General features: G+C 42.4%; 1 protein-coding gene across 17 annotated transcripts in view; it reads right to left on the bottom strand.

Annotated features, from left to right (window-relative positions):
• The window catches only part of LOC104588283 (putative LRR receptor-like serine/threonine-protein kinase At1g56140), a 52,774-nt gene that overhangs the window by 8,212 nt on the left and 23,693 nt on the right, over nucleotides 1-20,869 (bottom strand). For 5 of the 17 annotated variants that reach the window (XM_088891768.1, XM_088891769.1, XM_088891770.1 and 2 more), the window contains 11 exons: nucleotides 10,657-10,728; nucleotides 3,834-3,905; nucleotides 3,133-3,204; nucleotides 2,957-3,028; nucleotides 2,399-2,470; nucleotides 1,373-1,444; nucleotides 1,195-1,266; nucleotides 916-987; nucleotides 718-783; nucleotides 404-466; nucleotides 103-147 (listed from right to left, as the gene is read on the bottom strand). In XM_088891768.1, coding sequence (XP_088747894.1) covers nucleotides 103-147; nucleotides 404-466; nucleotides 718-783; nucleotides 916-987; nucleotides 1,195-1,266; nucleotides 1,373-1,444; nucleotides 2,399-2,470; nucleotides 2,957-3,028; nucleotides 3,133-3,204; nucleotides 3,834-3,905; nucleotides 10,657-10,728 — 750 coding nt within the window. The remainder of the gene's footprint in view (nucleotides 1-102; nucleotides 148-403; nucleotides 467-717; nucleotides 784-915; nucleotides 988-1,194; nucleotides 1,267-1,372; nucleotides 1,445-2,398; nucleotides 2,471-2,956; nucleotides 3,029-3,132; nucleotides 3,205-3,833; nucleotides 3,906-10,656; nucleotides 10,729-20,869) is intronic. The other 12 variants (XM_010246146.3, XM_088891777.1, XM_010246148.3 and 9 more) reach the window with 11 other exon arrangements.

Below are 20,869 nucleotides of genomic sequence, written 5' to 3'. Positions count from 1 at the left end.
AAAGAAAAATGGATAGAACAGGAGCAGGACAATGTAATTTATTTTCCTTGTAACATAGTACTGTTTGAAAGTGTTAGATGGTTTAAAAATATATTAACTCACCTAGAATTTGAATTATCAAATATAAAATTGTTCGCAACCAGGTTCCTGCAAATTTCACCACATGGGTAGCTTGCATTTAATAGCATGAATACATATAGAAAAAAGGGCAGCCCAGTGCACAAGGCTCCCACCAATGCGAGGTATGGGGAGGAACAGATGTTTCATAGTGCTGAAACATGTTTCTTTACTATAAAATTTACATTTTTATTGTTTCCATATGCAGAAGACAATCAAATATTTGGTAGAACTAAGAAATGAGTGGAAAAAGAGTTTTTTTTTTTTTTAACTTTGTCATACATACAGTTGTAAATCTTGTGACACCCATGAAGGAAAGCTTCCTGATAATTCATTATATGATAAGTCTCTGTATACAAAACATATTAGCAATAGTTAGCACCTAATTTACAAAAATAAGATACAAAATGACCAAAAATAGCCATTTATGAGATAGCCTTTATATAACAGGTTATAATACATGTATGAAACTTTGACTCACCATTCAATCATTTCTATTTGAGGAGATAACCCTAATAGTTTGGTTATGTGTACTCCTCAATAAGTATGGTAGTCAAAATTTAATATTTTGAATCTGATAAAAAAATCATTAGGACATACATATTGAGAAGTTTTTCACTTTTTTGAGGAGGAAGGGAACCAGAAAGACTGTTGTTTCCAAGAAACCTAACCATAAATAACAAAAATTGTGAATGATAAATATTATGATCTTAATGAAAATTGTCTGTTATTGATCAAAAAATAAATAAATATTATGATCTTCATCAAAGGATGGAGAAAAGTTCCCATGCTACTTACAAGTAATAGAGAGAACTCAAATTGAATAAAGAGCTTGGAATATGGCCACTTAAATTGTTGAAGCTTAAATCCCTATAAGAAAGATATGACCAATAAATGATAGTTAGAACAAGATATATCAATTTACTCTATTTTCTTGAAAAAAAATAAAATAGAAAGATTTTATTAATTTATAATTATTCAACTTCTTCAACCTTCAGTTATCATTCAAGAAAAATGAGTATAATGAATCATTATAAAACAGATATTGGTACAAACTACTAGAAAGTAACAACTTACAATCTTTGCAAATTTTGATACTCTCCTATATTGGATGGAATAGTACCCGAAATCATATTATTTCTCAAAATCCTACATAAACAAAACAAAAACAAAGGTGTTACCTAATCTGGTAGATGTGAACATGAAAAATATTTAAAATACATGTATCATTGCATGAATTAGAAAAGCATCTTACAATACAGTTAAGGCCTTCATATCCTTGATGAAATTTAGTGTTGAACTAGCATTAGATAATTCACTAATTCGCCTACAAGATATTATACACCAGTTAATTAGTATAATCATCATCATCATTTAAGCCTTGTCCCAACCATATGGGGTCGGCTACATGAGTTTTATTTCACCATACTATAGGTAATCAGTATAATGACCAGTCAAATCATTATAATCAACAGAGGCAGCCTAAGAAAATAGATAGGATAATGCAGGGGGCAGTAAGGGTAGCAATTCTATGGGTGGTTTGGGAGGAGAGAAATGGAAAATTCTTTAAAGAAAAAAGTTGCTCCTTAAAAGAATTGGTGAACATAAAGATAAAAGGTGCACATTGCGTGAAAACTACGGAGGCATTTAAAGACTTCTCGGTGGGTGATGATATTTTAAGAGCATGGGGTGAAGCTGCAAACTCTTCTAAAGCAAAGGAAAAAGGTTATAAAGGAATGCCAACCACCGGCAGTTTGCAGTTCACAGGCTTAAACTAAATTTTGATGGTAGCTCATTGGGCAATCTGGGTCCAGCAGAAGTTGGGGGAGTGTTTAGAGATGAAAATGGTGTGATAAGGGCATATTATTCAGGCCCTATCAGAGTAAGAGGCTCTGTGAAAGCTGAAATGTTGGCACTGCAACAAGGGCTGAGACTAGCTAAGCAGCTGGGTTTATAGCAGCTAGAAGTGGAGGGGGACTCAAAACTTGTCATCTCTTGGATAAGTGGGAGTTTGGAATTATAGGTAGGTAGACACTAAGGGAAAGTTCTAAAATTGCAAAAGAAGTGGGAGATAATTTTGGATGAGTTATAAGGGCGGAAAATAGATTGGAGTGCTTGGAAAAGCAAGGGATTTATAGGGACCAACTTTCCTGGGTGGTATTGTAATTGGAATAAAGCTGTAAAACTGGTGTGTGGTTGGGGATTTCCCCAGTCCTTTGTAATCTCCCTTTTAATATAATGAAGAATTCTGTTGCTCATCAGAGAGAGAGAGAGAACTTACAAATCTATTAATGAAGTCAACTTTGAATAACTTGATGGTATTGGACCTTCAAAAGAATTCCCTTGGAATCTCCTACATTAACATATTCAATTTTATTAAGAAAAGCTTATTGGATATAAAACTAAAGAAAAATGAAACGTAAAATCATGTTATAAGTAGGGGTGGATTTGAGCTTATTCGAGCTCAATTCAAGCTAGAACCTTGAACTCAAGCTCAGCTCGAGTCAAAAGCTCATAGGCTCGAGCTCGTCTCGACTCAACCTCAACTTGAGAAAAATGTTTTATAAAAATAAAAATATATATATAATATTTTATTATATATATTATTTTCTATAATTTATTATTATTATTATTATTATTATTATTATTATTATTATATGTAGCTATTCGAGCTCAGTTGAAACCAAGCCGAGCCGAGCTTTTCACAAGCCAAGCTTGAATAGCTCGTGAAGAGCTCGATCTGGGGCCACCCCTAGTTATAAGTGACACATAAATTCAATCAATGTCTTCTCATCTAGAGAGAGTACATGAATGCAGAATATACAAAATGTTATCTTACAATTCTTTAAGCCTTTTCCAATTCCCAATAAATTCAGGTAACTTGCCTATAAAGTTATTATCTGATGCCCACCTAACACAGAATTTTTATGGACAAGTGAGATAAATAAATTTTAAAACATGAAAGAACAAAACATAAAACACTAAATAAAGAAAGTCATAATCACAATGTCTTACATAGTTTTCATGTTTACTAGGTTACGAAATGTCCAAGGAATTTCCCCACTCACTCCAGAACTATCCATGTAACTGTCAAATTCAAATGAATATGATCAAACACTTTTTTGGTATTACACTTAGAAAAACACATTTTTTTAATTAAAAATGAAGATGATCAAATTTAAATTACTATTATTTCTTACATTGGTTTCTAATTTACTTCCTATTTCTTTTACTTGCATAATGTATTGCACTTTGAAATTACAACCATGGTTAAGTTAAATACTCTCAATATGCATTTTTTGCATATTGAAATATTAAGCCATCAAACTCTTAGTTTTAGCTTTTGTTTTTACCGTTTGACATTGCAAGCTGTATGGCATGTAATAATGTTTAAACATTTAAAACACAAACACTTAACAGCACACATATTGGTGACCTTAAAAGTCAATATGTATTGTACAATACACACTGATACGTTGCAATGAACCTTAATTATAACAAGGAAATATATGACTCCCAATTCTGTCTCTTAATGGGCTTAAAGATTTACTTGTTCCACACCATTATCAAACCATCCAATAACAAATCCAAAGCCATAAGGACCTTAATTTTGTCTTTAGCATTAAATTATATTCATAATGCCATCTTGTTGATTCTACACTTGCAAACTTTTTACTGTTACAAAATATAATGCTATACAAGCATTTACAACTTACATCTCTTCCAATTTGACTAAATTACCAATTTGTGGAGGGAGTGTCCCAGAAAAATTGTTTGAACCAAAAGCCCTGTACAAAAAAAAAAAAAGAAAGAAAGAAAAACAATGGTTTTTAGTATTAACAAGAAAAATTTGGGGCTTTATTATGATTTTATCTTTCCTAAAATAAAATTATGTAAGCAATCAATTGTATAAAAGTCGAGTCGTCATAATCCTATGAATTGTTTTAATTTGTGCAGTAACTAGAACTTTTCAATCATTATGATTTTCTAATTCTTGTCCACTTTTGTTGGATAACCAACAGAACATTCAAGGTAATGGATAGTAATGCTTCACTAGCTATGAATTTTTGCATGCTAAATGTGTGTTCTCTAATGTAACAAGGCAAACAGAAGTGGGCATGACAATAATGATTTGGGCTATCTAGGGCCTTCGGAGGGATAGATTGGAAATGGACATAGCATTTGGCTTTTTGCACAAAGTGGCCATACTTTGACTCAAATACATTCTAACACTTGTTAGCCCAAACATTTTTACCATTGCACAAGGAAGGGCCACTAGCCAATCAAGTCATAGTTGAGTTGGTCGTAAGGCATCCCTCGTAATGAAAAGACAGTTTCAGACTATGGATAAGCAGACTCTCCACGTTGTGCTAGAGGTACCCATGTGCACCCTGTCACTAACCTCACTAACCATGTGTGGGGGCCAAAGCTGCATTGGAATATCGGACCAATAAAGGCCACTAACAAGCCAAACAGAAAGATTGAACTATATTCTTAAGAAATAGGCAAGATGGATATGGATATGGCACTTAAACCTCATACTTTAAAATGACCTAATCAAGACATGTAAACAATAAATAAATAAATAAATAAGCAAATACAAAGAACTTGGGTAGCTAAAATTAAGAAATTAGTTTAGCTAACCATTTAGAAAAAAAAAGCTTACACTTTAAGTGAATAAAATCTTTCATATCTATGACTTTGGGGTCCTATTTGAGACATGTCTAACCTAGCAAGGGGTTAACATAGATGAGTTGGTAACCAGTGACAGTAACACATGTTTAATTACAATGATAGATTGATCCATCAAATGTTTCTCCTATCTTGTATTCTTTAACCTTTTAAATTTCATTTAATTCTTGTAACTTTTATTTTCTAGAATAAGATATTAAAAGGAAAAATATGCAACTCTAGATTATAGATGTAAATCAATCCTCAAATATTAAGAACAAATTTAGGGATTAGAAGAAGTAAAAAAAAGGTCTGAACATCTATACAAGAGAAGAAGATGGCAAAAAGTAGAGGTAAGAGAAGGAGTCAAAATTAATCTCCATTCTCCTCTAACCCTATTTTATTAAGATCTAAAAAATAGATGATGACAAGAATGCCCTTAAGTGGGCGGCCAGCTTGGCAGTTACATAAAGAGAATAAAACAAGAATAAATAGCAGGCCCATTAAGTGTGGCCCATCAACAATAAAATAAAAGATATTACAAGAGAGGATGTTAGGGCCCATTCGGCCCAGTCTCTTTACACTCCCCCTCAAGCTGAGCATAGATGTCAATCATGCCCAGCTTGCTTATAAAGTGTGTCATTTCCCTCTTGGAACTCCCTTGGTCAAGATATCAGCCAGTTGCTCTTTTGATGTGATGAATGGTAAACAAACTTCTCCTGAGGAAACTCTTTCCCTTATAAAATTCCTATCAACCTCAATGTGCTTAGTTCTGTCATGTTGAACAGGATTATGTGCAATGTTGATAGCAGCTTGGTTGTCACAATAGAGCATCATTGGTTTCTCGTAGCCCACCCCCAATTCTTCTAGAAGGGAACGTAGACACAGTAATTCTGACACACCATGTGCCATCGCCCTGTATTCTGCTTCAGCTGAGGATCTAGCAACTACAGATTGTTTCTTACTCCTCCACGACACAATATTCCCAGCAACCAAAGCATAATAACCAGAGGTGGATCTTCTATCATCAATACATCCTACCCAATCGACATCAGTAAAAGCTTCCAACTTTATGTGACCATGTTTAGCAAATAGAATACCTTTCCCTGGGATACCTTTCAAGTAGCACAGAACCCTTTCTACAGTATCTAAATGAGTATCTCTAGGAGAATGCATAAATTGACTAATAACACTTACTGCATAGGAAATATCTGACCAAGTCATGCAAAGTTATAACAACTTCCCAAGCAGTCTCTGAAACACTCCCTTATCAGACAAAAGCTCATCATTTGTAGCTGAAAGCTTATGATTAGGATTAATAGGAGTGGAGATGGGTTTAGCTCCAAGTTTACCAGTTTCAGCAAAAAGATCAAGGACATATTTATGCTGAGAGATGAAGATACCATCCTTAGATCGAGTAACTTTAATGCCCAAGAAATACCGAAGATCTCCCAAATCCTTGATTTCAAATTCAGAGTTGAGAAATCCTTTTAGTTTACTAACCTCTTCAGTGTCATTACCCGTGACCACAATATCATCAACATAAACAATCAAGAAGGTCACCAGAGAGTCATTTCTCTTCAAGAACAGTGTATGGTCAGATTGAGTTTGAGTGTAGCCAAAGGAGACAAGAGCAGCCCGAAATCTCTCAAACCAAGCCCGAGGAGATTGTTTGAGACCATAAATAGATTTGTGTAGTTTACACACCTTGCCTTTCATTTCCTTCCCATACACTCCTGGAGGTAGAGACATATAAACCTCTTCATGCAGATCTCCATTCAAGAAAGCATTTTTAACATCAAACTAGTGTAGGAGCCAGTCAAAAGTAGCAGCTAGAGATAGTAAAACCCTGACTGAGGTCATCTTAGCTATAGGAGCAAATGTCTCAAGATAGTCAATGCCATACATTTGAGTGTAGCCCTTAGCAACCAACCGAGCCTTAAACCTCTCAACAGAGCCATCAGAGTGATATTTAATGGTAAACACTCATTTACAACCCACTGGTTCCTTCCCTTCCAGCAAGTCAACAATATCCCAGGTATGGTTCTTATGCAATGCATCTAGTTCGGCCATTATAGCATCCCTCCATTCAGCTTGAGATAATGCTTCTGGTACAGACCTGGGTATCACATGGGAAGAAACAGAGGCAAGAAAAGAGTAGTAGGAAGGGGAGAGAAGGCTGTAAGACAAGTGTTTGGAAATACAATGGGTTGTACACTTCCGCTTGCCCTTGCGGAGAGCAATAGGAAGGTCAAGGTCTAGGACAGTTAGAGATGGGTCAGTAGAGGGCTGACCTGTTACCTCAGGAATGATAGGAGTGGCGAGATGCTCTTCTGAAGGAGTGGAAACAACCTGCACATGTCTGAATCTCTGCCTTTGGTACCACCTTTGGAGAGCAGGAGCAGGAATATCGGACTCACAAGGAATATCAGAGGTAGGTCTAGTGGGAGAAGTGGACACCCCATGATCGGACTCACAAGGAATGGGAAGAGGAACAGCTAGAGACATAGCAAAGGGCTTGTTAGATTTCTCCCCCTCAGGAGGAATGCTAAAGAAGGGGGTCAACTCGGCAAAGGTGACATCTCGAGATACAAAGTAGGTGCCACAAACTGGATCAAAATAACAATAACCCTTCTGTGGAAGCATATCCCGGAAAAACACATTTATGAGCCTTAGGTTCAAACTTGTGCCATTGATGACTATGAATATGCACATAGCAAGTGCACCCAAAAACACAGAGAGGAAGAGAAAAGATATCCTCATCCAGGAAGAGAAGACTAAAAGGGGTTTTAAAGCCAAGGACCTGGGAGGGCATACGGTTAATCAGAAAAGTAGCAGTAAGAACAACATTTCCCTAAAATTTTATAAGAACATGAGATGCAAATAAGAGGGATCTGGCAACCTCAACGACATGTCTGTTCTTCCTTTCCACCACCCCGTTTTGTTGTGGAGTGTAGGAACAAGAACTTTGATGAATAACCCCAAAAGTTTCTAGATAGGTGGAGAGGGTTCTCTCAAAATACTCCTTAGCATTGTCATAACGGAATATTTTGATACGAGTATTAAACTGGGCGAGGATGAGTTCATGAAATTTTTTCACAATAACTGGTACTTCATCCCTAGATTTCATGAGAAAAATCCAAGTGTAACGTGAATAATCATCAATAAAAAGGATAAAGTACCTGTACCCCCCCATGGTTGGCATATGATATGGCCCCCACACATCAGAGTGAACAATATGGAAAGGAAAAAGAGATCTTTTATTGCTAATTAAATAGGAATGTCTACAATGCTTTGCCAGTTCACATGACTCACAATGAAGACTCGATAAAGATACTCCTTTAAACATATCTGGGAACAGATGACTCAAAGCAGAAAAAGACAAGTGACCAAACCGAAGGTGACATAATAAAATTTTGTTAACAGACTCTGACACAACTGACTCTAAGGCAACTCCATGAGGTGGTACCAAAGCTTGATCCGGTGTGTCTAGCAAGTATATTCCGTTCGCCTCATGGCCACTCCCAATCATCCTCTGAGACTGCAAGTCCTGAAAAACACAATGAGTGGGAAAGAAGGTTATGCTACAATTCATGGATTTTGTTAAGCTACTAACAGATAAAAGGTTTGTGTTAAGTTTAGGGACATGAAGGACAGAGGATAAGAAAAGGGTGTCAAAGGTCTTTATATCACCTTTACCAGAGATGGGGGCAAGGGACCCATCGGCAAGGGATATTTTCTCTTTTCCAGAGAGAAGGTGATAAGCAAAAAAGATTAGACAGGTTGGTCATATGGTCTGATGCACCGAAATCAATAATCCAAGGGATTTTATGATTACCTGAACTGAAGCATGATTTGCAGAAGCACGAATACCTGAGTGAGCAAAAGCCGATGAAGATGATGTGTTGTTGGAAAGGTGAGCTGAAGAAACCGTAGCTTCCAAGTGATTTAGGAGCCTCCCATACTTTTCAAAATCCAGCTTCATTGCAACCAACTGCTCAATGGTTGATTTCTCTTCACTCTCCTTACTTCCCCCTTCAGGTACTGTAGCAACATTAGCAGTCTTAGGTTTTCTTACCTGACTGCCCTTCTTAGAGTTATTGTTATTGTTAAACCTATCAGGGAAAAGCTCAGGATGAAGCTTCCAACAAGTGTCCTTTGTATGTCTCGGTTTCTTGCAATATTCACACATCTGCTCTCTTTTCTCAGTAGGGCCCTTTGGCTTCATTCCTGCATGTGCAAAATGTTCTGTAGGTGGACTCTGCAACTGAACCTGCCGCCTACTCTCCTCACTACTTATCATAGCATATGCCTATGAAAGAGTAACCTCATCTCTGGCCAAGATATTTTGTCTAATAATGTCAAACTCAGGGTTGAGTCCAGTGAAAAATTCAAACACCCTATTTCACTCCACCAGCTTTCTATACATTTCAACATCCTTCTTACTCTCCCATACCACTATCTCCATAACATCAATTTCCTGCCATAGGGATTTCAGTATAGAGTAGTAGATTGCTACACTCTTTCTCCTCCTGTCTCAGGTTCTTCACATCACCTTTCAACTTATAAGCTCTGGCTACATTCAATTTCTATGAATAGGTCTCAGTAACACTGTCCCATATCTCCTTAGCCGAAGACATCCATAGATAGTGTTGGCTTATATGAGGTTGCATAGAGTTGACCAACCATCCTATGACAGTATAGTTCTCTTGCATCCATTTTTCAAATTCAGGGTCTGTCTCTTAGGGTTTCACCTTACTGCCTGTGAGATACCCGAGTTTTCCTTTACTACAGACATAGATTCTTATAGATTGTGCCCAAGCAAGAAAATTTGTTCCATCTAGCTTGATTGTGGTTACACCAGTCAAAACGGAATCTACTGAGCCAAGGCCAGAAACCGGCACTTGCTTGAACTCACTTCCGTATGTCTCCATCAATCAAACGAAAAACAAAGAACCAGAATTTTTGTCTATATAAACTTACTTGAAGTCAAACCAGAACTTGGGTGCTTGAAAAACTAGGGTTTTACTTCGTCCAACTGTTGGGAGGAAGAGAGAAGATGTAGCCGCACCTGCCAGACCAACCCAAACTCTTCCAAACCTGAACTGCCCTCCTTTAATAGTCACGAGACACCTTCCAAGCACAAAGCGCCACACCCAAGCTTCACCTTTCCTGGTAACCTCGAAAATCTCTAGTCAGCTAGGGTTTCGGGCAGCAGCAGAACAGCACCGCTTCTTGGCAAAATCCAGTCAGATCTAAACTCTCCAAACCCTCTACCAACTAGGCGAGTGATCCTCTATACTATAGAGAACCTATCTCTCCATACACTCTTGATTTTAGAGTGTATGGGAACGAAGAAAAAGAAAGAACTAAACCTGCTCTGATACCAAGATGTAAATCAGTCCTCAAATATCAAGAACAAATTTAGGGATTAGAAGAAGTAAAGAAAAGGTCTGAACAGCTATACAAGAGAAGAAGATGGCGAAAAGTAGAGGTAAGAGAAGGAGTCAAAATTAATCTCCATTCTCCTCTAACCTTATTTTATTAAGATCTAAAAAATAGATGATGACAAAAGTGCCCTTAAGTGGGCGGCCAGCTTGGCAGTTACATAAAGAGAATAAAACAAGAATAAATAACAGGCCCATTAAGTGTGGCCCATCAACAATAAAATAAAAGATATTACAAGAGATGATGTTATGACCCATTCGGCCCAGTCTCTTTACAATTACCACCTTATATAAGAAGCATTCAATGAGTGAACCAGAAAGTGTGCAGACGTGTATACTGTCTCGGTTGGATGAAGTAGCCCATTGTAACATTTTGATAGAGAGGGGGAGGGGGGAGGGGGGAGAGAGGTCCAAGCCTTACAGTAATCTCAGTTCTGTAAGCTTTCCAAGCTCCGCCGGGATGTTTCCAGACAATGCATTGATACCAAATGACCTAGCAAGATAGAAAAAAACAAGTATTACACAAACTGATGCAATAAACTAATAAAGCCTTGTTTGGGATTGCTCTGAGTCATTTTTTTCTTCAAAAGCAGAAGCCAGAAAATTGCTGCTTCTAGATTTTGGCTTCCACAACAGAAAAGTTCAACATGTACTGAAATTGTAACATTAAGACTCCATTTAAATACCTAAACTACTCTCATAGTCCTAATGTTTTAAATGACTAATGCACCTCTCAGACCTTTATGGGTGTGTAAAATCCATTCTTAAAAAATATTTACCAAACAACTTATTATGAAGAAGCCATTCATTTTATAAGTATTTCTCTAGAAAGGCTTTTGAATCTCAAGATCCTAAGGTAGATAATAAAATGTTGGTAGAAGAGAATGCATGTCATAGGGAGCATGGACAAAGAAGAAGTCGGGAGAGCATGACTAAAGGCCAAGATTATCTTAAAAGCAACATATATTAAGTGAATGACTATGAGATCAAGCAAAAATGAACAGAATAACCAACAAACACTATAGGATGATAAAATGCATCAAGATACAAAACAATTACTTACATAGTATTAGACAAAAATAATATTGTTGAAAACAGTTAGTTAGTTAGTTAGCCTCCTTTTTAATTCTTTTTTTTCCTGTTCTTTAGTGCCGCAGAGGGCATTCTTGTCTTTTTCCTTTCTTTTATTATTAGTTGAGATGCCCTGATATAAATACTAATGACTGGGCTGCCAGTCATAACTTTTTGACCCTAGAATTCTCTTCATCTCTTTTCTCTCCTTTCTTCTCCTTTTCTAGTTCTGTTTCTCTGATACTTTTAACCCATAAAACATGGTATCAGAGCGGGCTTTCTGGGGTTAGAAACACTGTGATAAAAGCCCTCTTAGTTTCTTCTTCCTAAGTCTCTCAGTTTCTCATCTGTTGTGGATCGAATCTGATTAGGGAGTGGATTGGATTGATCTGAAGGGCTTTTCTCCTAGGTTCTCTTCCCGTCTTTCTTGGTTGTGTGCCAAGAAATACTTAAAAGAAGGGAACTCTGATGCTGTGAAGGCAGGAATTCTCAATTGTGTGGATCGTGTGATCCTTTCTTGTACCCAGTAAGGGTTTTTTTTTGGAGGTCTGGATGACCTGCAACCACTGTGGTGTTTTTATTTAGAACTGTGGATCGAGTGATCCTGTTTCTTGTACCCAGACAGCTGGGTGGTGTAGGTATGAATGCCCTGTGACTGTGTGACAGTGGTTTGCTAATGTTTTGTGGGGAATTATAGTAGCTGTGTGCTCAAGTAGTTGATGAAAGGGTATATATAGGGGTTGCCTAACTTCTGAACTGTCTCCTTATATGTGTGTGGTGTTCCTAAAACCCTTTTTTGACTGAACTTAACGACTGAACTGAACTGTGGAACTGGCCCATGGAGACAACCAAGAGAGGGAAGCCGAGCGTCACAATGGACCCCAGAGAAGAAAAGGAAGATCGGAGACCACCGCAACAACAACAGCAGCAAGGACAGCAAGAAGCCATCGGCCTCGGCCCTGGATTACAGTCAATACACGCCACTCAACTCCACCCAGACCCAGATATTGATGCAGGTTGGCGAGGAGAATTATATGAAGTGACCAGAGAAGATAAAGAGGAACCCCAAGAGGGGAAATCCGAAGAAATGCTGCAAGTATCACCACAGCACCAGCCACGATACTGAGGACTGTTACGAATTGAAGAACGAAATATAGTCCCTCATCCGCCGCGGACACCTTAAGTAGTTTGTCAGAGGTGAGCCCGGTGCCTCGTCCTCCCAGCAGCAGCAGCAACAACACTAGCAAGCAGCTGACGTCATCGACATCATTGTCGGGGGCATGGCATCAGGTGGGGCCTTGGCCTCGGCCTACAAGACCTATGCCAGGCAGTTGAACATTTAGGAACCTGCCCCCCAAAAGCCGAAGCATCAAGAAGCCCTCACCTTCACAGACGAGGACTTGAAGGGGGTCACAATCCCCCATGATGACACCCTTGTGATCTCAGCTGTCATCGCCAACTTCGTGGTGAAGAGGATCCTAGTCGACAGTGGCTCCTCGGCTAACATCCTCTTCTACGAAGCGTTTGAGAAGATGAAGCTAGCGCCTGAGCGCCTCCAACCTACTGACGTCCCACTTGTTGGCTTCTCCGGAATCGTGGTCAGACCGGAGGGAAGAATCACCCTACCTGTCACAATAGGGGCTGAACCACGATAGGTGACGTGGATGAATGAGTTCCTAGTTGTGAGGATTGGCTCGCCCTACAACGCAATCATGGGGAGGCCAACCCTCCACGCACTCAAGGCAGCCATGTCCTCCTACCACCTCGCCCTCAAGTTCCCCACCGAACACGGCATCAGAGTCGTTCGAGGGGATCAACAAGTCGCCCGCCAGTGCTATGTGGTAGCACTAAAGGGAAAGAATAAGGAAGCACTACCGTTGGAGGGCCTTAACCTCAGGGAGGAGCCAGAAAGCCAAGGCCAACCGGCCGAGGACCTCATCTTGGCTCCCTTGGACGAGGCTGAGCCCGAAAAGACAGTCCACGTCGGGTCCAACCTTCCCCCAGAAAGCCTATCCGAACTAATAAGTTTCCTCAAAAACTAATGCTGACGTCTTTGCTTGGTCCGCCGCTGATATGCCCATTATTGAACCTTTGGTCATCACTTACAGGCTGAGTGTGGACCCGAGCTCTAGGCCAGTACAGCAAAAGAAGAGGAACTTTGCACCGGAGCGTTGGAAGGCCATAGGAAAGGAAATTGACAAGCTACTCGACACTAGCTTCATCTGAGAGGTACATTACCCAAACTAGCTGTCAAATGTGGTTCTAGTAAAGAAAACTAATGGGAAATGGCGAGTCTGTATTGATTTCACAGACCTTAACTAAGCTTGCCCTAAGGACAGTTTTCCTTTGCCAAGGATAGACCACCTCATCGACGCCACTACAGGGTACGAGCTACTTAGCTTCATGGATGCCTTCTCCGGATATGACCAGATCAAGATGCACCCTGAAGATGAGAAGACCTCATTCATCACCGAGCACAGTACCTACTGCTACAAGGTGATGGCCTTTGGCCTCAAGAACATGGGAGCTACCTACCAATGCCTCGTCAACAAAGTATTCAAAAACCAGATGGGGAGAAACGTTGAAGCCTACATGGATGATATGGTGGTAAAGAGCATGAAAGCTAAAACACACACCTCGGACCTGGCCGAGACCTTTGATACCTTGCGAGGATTCAACATGAAACTTAACCCTAGTAAGTGTATCTTTGGCATCACCTCGGGCAAGTTCTTAGGCTTCGTCGTCACTCAAAGAGGCATTGAGGCTAACCCTGACAAGGTACATGCCATATTGGATATGGCACCACCTTGGTCAGTGAAGGAGACCCAAAGACTTACCGGTCAGGTAGCTGCCCTCAATTGCTTCATATCAAAGTCGGCGACCGCTCCTTCCCTTCTTCCTAGCCATTAAGAAACTAAAATATTTTCAGTGGACGAAGGAGAGTCAGCATGTCAGCATGCTTTTGACGAACTGAAGGCATACCTCACCTCACCCACCTCCTCGCTCGACCTGCAACAGGAGAAATCTTATATTTGTACCTATCAGCCAGGGACGAAGCCGTTAACTCAGTCCTGGTAAAAGAGGACGAGACACAAAAGCTGATATACTATGTCAGTAAGGTTCTCTGCGACACCGAAACCAGGTATCCCGAGGTAGAGAAGTTGTCCTTTGCCCTCGTAGTCTCGGCCAGAAAGCCCAAGCCGTGCTTTCAAGCCCATACTATTGCAGTCCTGACGAACCAGCCCCTTAAAGCTGTCCTCACCAAACCCGATTCCTTAGGATGTTTAACTAAGTGGGTCGTCGAGCTCCTAGAGTTTAACCTCCAATACCAGCCGAGGCCCGCAATCAAAGCACTGGCCTTGGCGAATTTTGTAGCTGAATGCACCTTCAGCCGAGCCCTCCGCTGAGCCCCCGAAAATGAAATAGAAGGGAATCGACCGGATGAGGAAGCTCAGCTCGTGTGGAAACTCTTTGTTAATGGGTCGTCCAACGCTAGGTGAAGTGGAGCAGGCCTTATCCTTCTCACCCCAAATAATATTGTAATAGAGTACGCACTGAGGTTTGACTTCCCAACGTCCAACAACAAAGCCAAGTATGTAGCCCTCCTAGCTGGATTGCAGCTTGCCAAGGACCTTAACTCCTAGTATATCGAAGTCTTCAGCGACTCGTGACTTGTGGTGAATCCAGTCAACAACAAGTACGAGGCCAGATAACAAAGCATGGCCAAATACCTCGCCAAAGTTCAAGAGCTAGCTCGCCACTTCTGACTCTTCTCTACAAAAAGTCCCACGAGCCGAAATTACGAGAGCCAACGCTCTTTCTAAGTTGGCAAGCACCTCGGATGCAACCCTCGGCCACACCGTTCGCGTAGAAAAACTACCTCGGCCTTCCATAGAAGAAGCACAGGTCTTCCCGGTAGAAGTCGAGCTGTCATGGATGGACCCCATCATCAACTTCCTCTTGACCAAGCAACTGCCTGACGATAGGAATGAAGCCAAGAGATTTTGACGTCAGGCAGCCCATTACACTCTGCTCGAAGGAAATTTGTACAGGTCATTCATCCTACCCTACCTCCAATGCCTCTGTCAGGAGGAGGGCAAGTATGCACTCCGAGAAATTCACGAAAGTATTTGTGGAAATCACCTCGATTGTAGAACCTTAGCTCAAAGAGCACTAAGGCAAGGGTATTTTTGGCCAACACTCCAGAAGGACGTAGCTGGGCTAGTACGAAGATGTGACAAATGCTAGAGGCATGCCACCTTATGCCATCGGCCAGCCACAACATTTCGGCCCTCAGCAGCCCTTAGCCCTTTGCCAAATGGGGAATGGACCTCCTCGGCCCCTTCTCCCAAGCAATGGGGGGCAAGAAATACCTCGTCGTCGATGTCGACTACTTTACTAAGTGGGTTGAAGCCGAACCCCTGGCTACCATTACAAGTCGAGCAATCCAGAGCTTCTTTTGGAAGAATATCATTTGCCGCTTCGGCCCCCCCCACATGTTAGTCACTAACAATGGAAAATAGTTTGACGACACTAGGTTTCGGGAATGGTGTGCCTCCCTCTGCATCAAGCAGCAGTATACCTCGGTAAGCTATCCCCAAACAAACGGCCTAGCCGAGGTCACCAACAGGACCATTTTGGACAGACTGAAGACCAGGCTCAACCGAGCAAAAGGCCTATGGGCTGACGAATTGAATAGTGTCCTATGGGCACATCAGACCACACCTCAGACGACCATGGGAGAGACCCCCGTTCGGCCTAACTTATGGTACTGAATCAGTTATACCAGTAGAGATCGACCAACCAAGGCTCCGGATCGAATCGTACAATGAAGCCGAGAACAGTGAAGCACTTAGAACGAACTTAGACCTGTTGGAAGAAGCCCGAGAACAAGCACAAATCAGGGTGGCTGCCTACCAACAACAGGTGGTCCACTACTACAACTCGAGGGTAAAGGAAATACACTACCGAGAAGGAGACCTCATCCTCAGGAAAGTTATGGTCCCCGAGCTCGGTGTAGGTAATCTTGACCCTAACTGGTCCCCTACAGAGTCAAGCAAGTAGTCGGCCTCGGTACCTTTCGCCTTGAGCACTTAGATGGAAGACCCGTCCCTCGGACGTGGAACTCGGAGAACCTCCAGATGTACTATCAATAATTGTAAACCTTGATGGTCAAGCAATGAATGTATAATGCAAAGTTTCTCTTCAACTCAAGTCCCAACGCATGTTCTCATCAAGTCCCTAGGATTCCTCGGCACCACCAGCAGCCTCATTGGGGACCTTGGCAGGCTCTTCAAGAGTAGAGGAATTCGTGTACACTTGCAACTCGTCCACCTTGAAGTCCAGAATCACCTTCAAGATTGCCTTCTTGTTGTCCTCAATGCCTTCTAGGTAGGTCTCAGACACATAGTTAGCAAGGCACTTCTGGTATTCCCCCGTCTGCCTCTGCCACCTGTGCCTCGGCATCCTCTGCTCGCTTTTGGGCCTCCAATGCAACTCTGTCAAAGCGAGCCCATTCCTCCTCGGACCTCTTCAGGGCCTCTCGTGTGCAGCCAAGCTGAGCTTGCTCAGCCTTCAAATCGTCCTCCAACGTTTGTCAGAGATGCTTCTCTTCCTTCAAAGCCGAGATAGCCTTGTCCCGGCTGCTCTGTGCTGAGGCCACCCTCAGTTGAAGTTTCTCATTCACCTTTTCAAGCTTCTGCTCTCTGCTCTCTGTTGTGGTTGTGAAAGAGCTCCACTCGATCCCCTAAACTGACGAAGTGACGATAGACCTGCACCAAGCATTGTCAGTAAAACAAACAGAATTCAAGAAATGGCAAAGTACGAGAGAGGAAGCTTACTTTGGCGAAGAAGGTGAGACCCTTGTCAAGAACAAGCATGGGGTCAGTCTGCATCATGACATATCAGTCTCTCGGAGGGACCACTCCACTCATTAGGGCCTTGCCGACCCCCTCCTCATTTATGGAATCCCCCTCTTGGACCTGCCACTAGGGACGGAACAACCGGCTAAGACGCTCTTCCTCCTCGACCGAGTCTTGCGTTGATGTCAAGGCGGACGAAGGCCCGACTGCACAACCCTTTGTCGGTCTCCTCACCCCTATGCCCTCAACAGGGTGTTCCTTGTGCACCAGCTTCTTTGGTGGAGGCCCGTGTTCCACGTCGGCCAGCCTCTTCCTTCCGCACTTAGTCGGTCTCTTCCCTCGATCCCCTCGGCCGGCAGGGACTTGTTGCGGGTTGACCTCCCTGGTGGGGATGAGCACCTGTTCGCCCCTCACAGGTGCTTCCTCGGTAGGCCTCCTCGGCATCTTCCCCTCGGGCGTACTGCCGCCTCGGCCTTTCTTTTGTGCACAAACGCTCTCCAACAACATCCTTTTGGCATCCATGGGAACCTCTGCAAGCAAACAGAAAATAGTTAGAAAGCTGAAGACAAAGCGAACGTGTTAAAAGACTACGAGACCACTCCTACTGATGGGAGCAAGGCTGAGCCCCGTAAACACCAAAGGGAGATCCACCTCCACCAAGGGCTTGGCCCGCAAGTAGGTGGGCTATGGCAGCGGCCTCCTTGTTCCAAAGCGGGGGAGCACACCTCTCGACTGTCGTACAGGCTTCCCCCCACCTTGACCTGAACGACCAACCTTCGGGGCAAGAAACGTAGAAAAATTTTCCCTTCCATTTACGAACGGACGAGGGGTTGTCAATAGGTTTACCCCTCAAAGGCTAAAGATAGTACATGTCGACCTCGAAGGAGTGCTTCCTCTGTTAGACAGTTGTATGCCCTTTGCTTCAATCAGAAAGATGTATCTTATGAATTTATTGTAAATGAATAAAAGTACATATTTGATTCATGTTCCCATGGTATGTTTTCTGTGTAATACCCTTAAACTGGACACTTAATGAGACTCGTGTTAGTTTAGAATGTTCACAGCCGTTGGATAAGTCTAGGGAGATTTATCCTGCCAAGGTTGACACTGGTGTGCTACCAATTGTTGGGGTGGCCTATCTCAGCCACCAGGGTGAGACTTGAAGCACATGCAGTGTAGGATTAATTGAACCTTTGAACCGGACCAGATTTCTAGTATTGCCCTGGACCTTGGAGATTGATGAGCAAAACTGGAAAGTTACACCTGGCCCCTAGACTCGATTATGATACTGCACTAGGTGTCGGATTGGGCTATCTTTGATATGCCAATCAGTGAGATCCTTAGCGGGGGTCAAAACCTGGGTATGTTGGGACAGTCCGAGAATTCATCTGAGTGGGTGATCATAGTGACAGGATCAGTCCCTTTGTCGGACAAAAGTAATGATCGTGGATGCACTCTCTCTGATGGAAACAAAGATTGCCGACAGCCGATTTCAATTGTTGAGATTTTGTTTTGCAAAATATATTTATATGCAGATATATATATATATATATATATATATATATGTTATGGTTTCGAAATGATTTGCAAAAAGTTTTAATTCCCGGGATCCATGGAAGTAGAGAGTGCAACACTGTTCCTTGCAGCCAAGGGAGAGGTCCTCTCTTGTCGGGCAGTGTTTGATCATTATAGGCTGAGAGGTTAAGTGTAAGACCATTGAGGATAACACCTGATGGGCTAATCTTGCATTTGCCCACAGTCCCTGGGTGTTACAAGGTGGCTTGGCCCAGGGACCACTTAGGGCAAGTGTTGGGCCCATAGAGCCCATGAGATGGGTTTTAGGGGGTGCACTGTCCATAATAGTGTATTCAACCAGACCTTGTGACAAAGGCTGGACAGAACCCATGTGGTTGATGTGTAGATCAATGTTTGGGTTCCACGCCATACAAAGAAGCCCAACTGGGCAGCAGATTGGAAGGCTAAGTGAGTATTGGGCCTTAACCCTATCCTCTTAGAGAGTCCAAGATCTAAAAAAGATTTAGATCTGGAAACCTCCTGATAAGATTAGGAGATGGCTGATTTAATCTGCAGATAAGATAAGGGTTCTCCCTTATCACTTAAAGGGACTTCTGATCCAAATATGATTTGGATCAGCAACTCCTAATGGGATTAGGAGCTGATCCCTTTAAGGATATAAAAAGAGGAGGGGGCGGCAGCCTTTAGAGATTGATGTTCAGTTCTCTTCAGAGCTGAAATCACAGAAGAAAATTTTCTACAACCTCTGCAGAAATTCTTTCTTGCCGCCTCCTTCCTGCCACCGCCATAACCCCAGTTCGATCTCCAAATTCTTGGGAGAAATCAAGATTAGATCTTGATATCATTCTTTTGGGAAAAGATTGATTGGAGCTGTACTCACGAGCCAATGGGAGCAGTCTTTGGGTCCTTCCTTGGGCGTAAACACTTCCATTGAGAGAAAGTATTTCTCTGTATCAGGTATACCTCTTTCCTACCTTTTTGGTTCAGATCTAGTTTGGTTCTTGGTTCAAGATTGATCCTTGAAAAAATATGTTTTTCTAAAATAGGGAATTCGATTCCCAGCAGTGATGAGAGAAAGTTTTTTGAAATTCGCCCTTCCCATTCCGCAAGATTTGGGCGTCCATATGATGGATATCCCATCCCTTCATCCTTGGCATGAACATGGCACGGAACAACTTCATCGTCAACTCTACATCCCGAAGTCGGGACACTACCAACATGGCTATTATGGTTCTACGGGCGTTGGGGACAAACTGGTTAATGGTGATCCCGTACCACTTCAACAACTCAGAAATCAGGGGATGAAGGGGAAACCTAAGGCCAAACTCTAAGAAGTTTTGATAAACACAAATCTCCCCTTCCTCAGGAGTCGGTTGGTCACCAACGTCGGGTACCCTAAGTGTATAGGACCGAGGTATGTGGTATCACTTGGCTAGAGATTTAACCTAGTCCACATCCAGAGCGCTATCAAATGTCGAACTGCAAACGACCCAAGGTCACCCCTCGGGCAGCGTATTCGGCTACCGCCCCAAGGCTGGTTTCTTGGACCGGCTCCCCCTCGTTCTAGGGGGACCCCTCAGGCTCCCTCAGCATCACAAACATGGCACTTTCATAGGGAGGGTCATCGCCTCGACGGCTGCCCTCGGCGCCCCCGGAGGCTACCCTCTCCCTCAGCACCATCATCCCTTGTTGAGGAGAGACCTCGGCTGCCAACGGTCCCAAGTTGGAACTAAGTAGAGTAGGAGTCAGAGGGGATCTCCCTTCCGAAGTTCATAAACTCGGGGCTAGAATCGGAATAAGACATCGGAGCGAAGTGTTACCTAAGACAGATGAAGGCTAAAGGTAACTAAGAGAAGTGAACTAGCCAAAAGCTCTAGGAGCAGAAGTCACTCGACAGCAAGGGCGACTAGAGACAAATGACGAAGAAAAACGTAACTAAGGCCCTATTTATAGAAGAACGGATAGCCCGGATCCTGCTGGATCCAACGGCCGTAAGGCCTCCGCCTTCGTAACCCATCTGCGGAGTGAAACCCGGCACCTACCCTCAAGGAGACGAAACGACACTAGGAGAACCGACAGGTCCGTTCACCGCAGTCCACCGGTTTGGGCGCATCGGTCTGATTCACCCAGAGTCCCGTCCCCCCTACGGAAGACTCTCCTCGTGCT

Source organism: Nelumbo nucifera, chromosome 7 (genome assembly GCF_055504915.1).
Source record: "Nelumbo nucifera cultivar China Antique chromosome 7, China Antique-T2T, whole genome shotgun sequence".
NCBI lineage: Eukaryota > Viridiplantae > Streptophyta > Magnoliopsida > Proteales > Nelumbonaceae > Nelumbo > Nelumbo nucifera.
The sequence above is the reverse complement of the archived record's forward strand: the minus strand, read 5'-3'. Positions and strand labels throughout refer to the sequence as shown.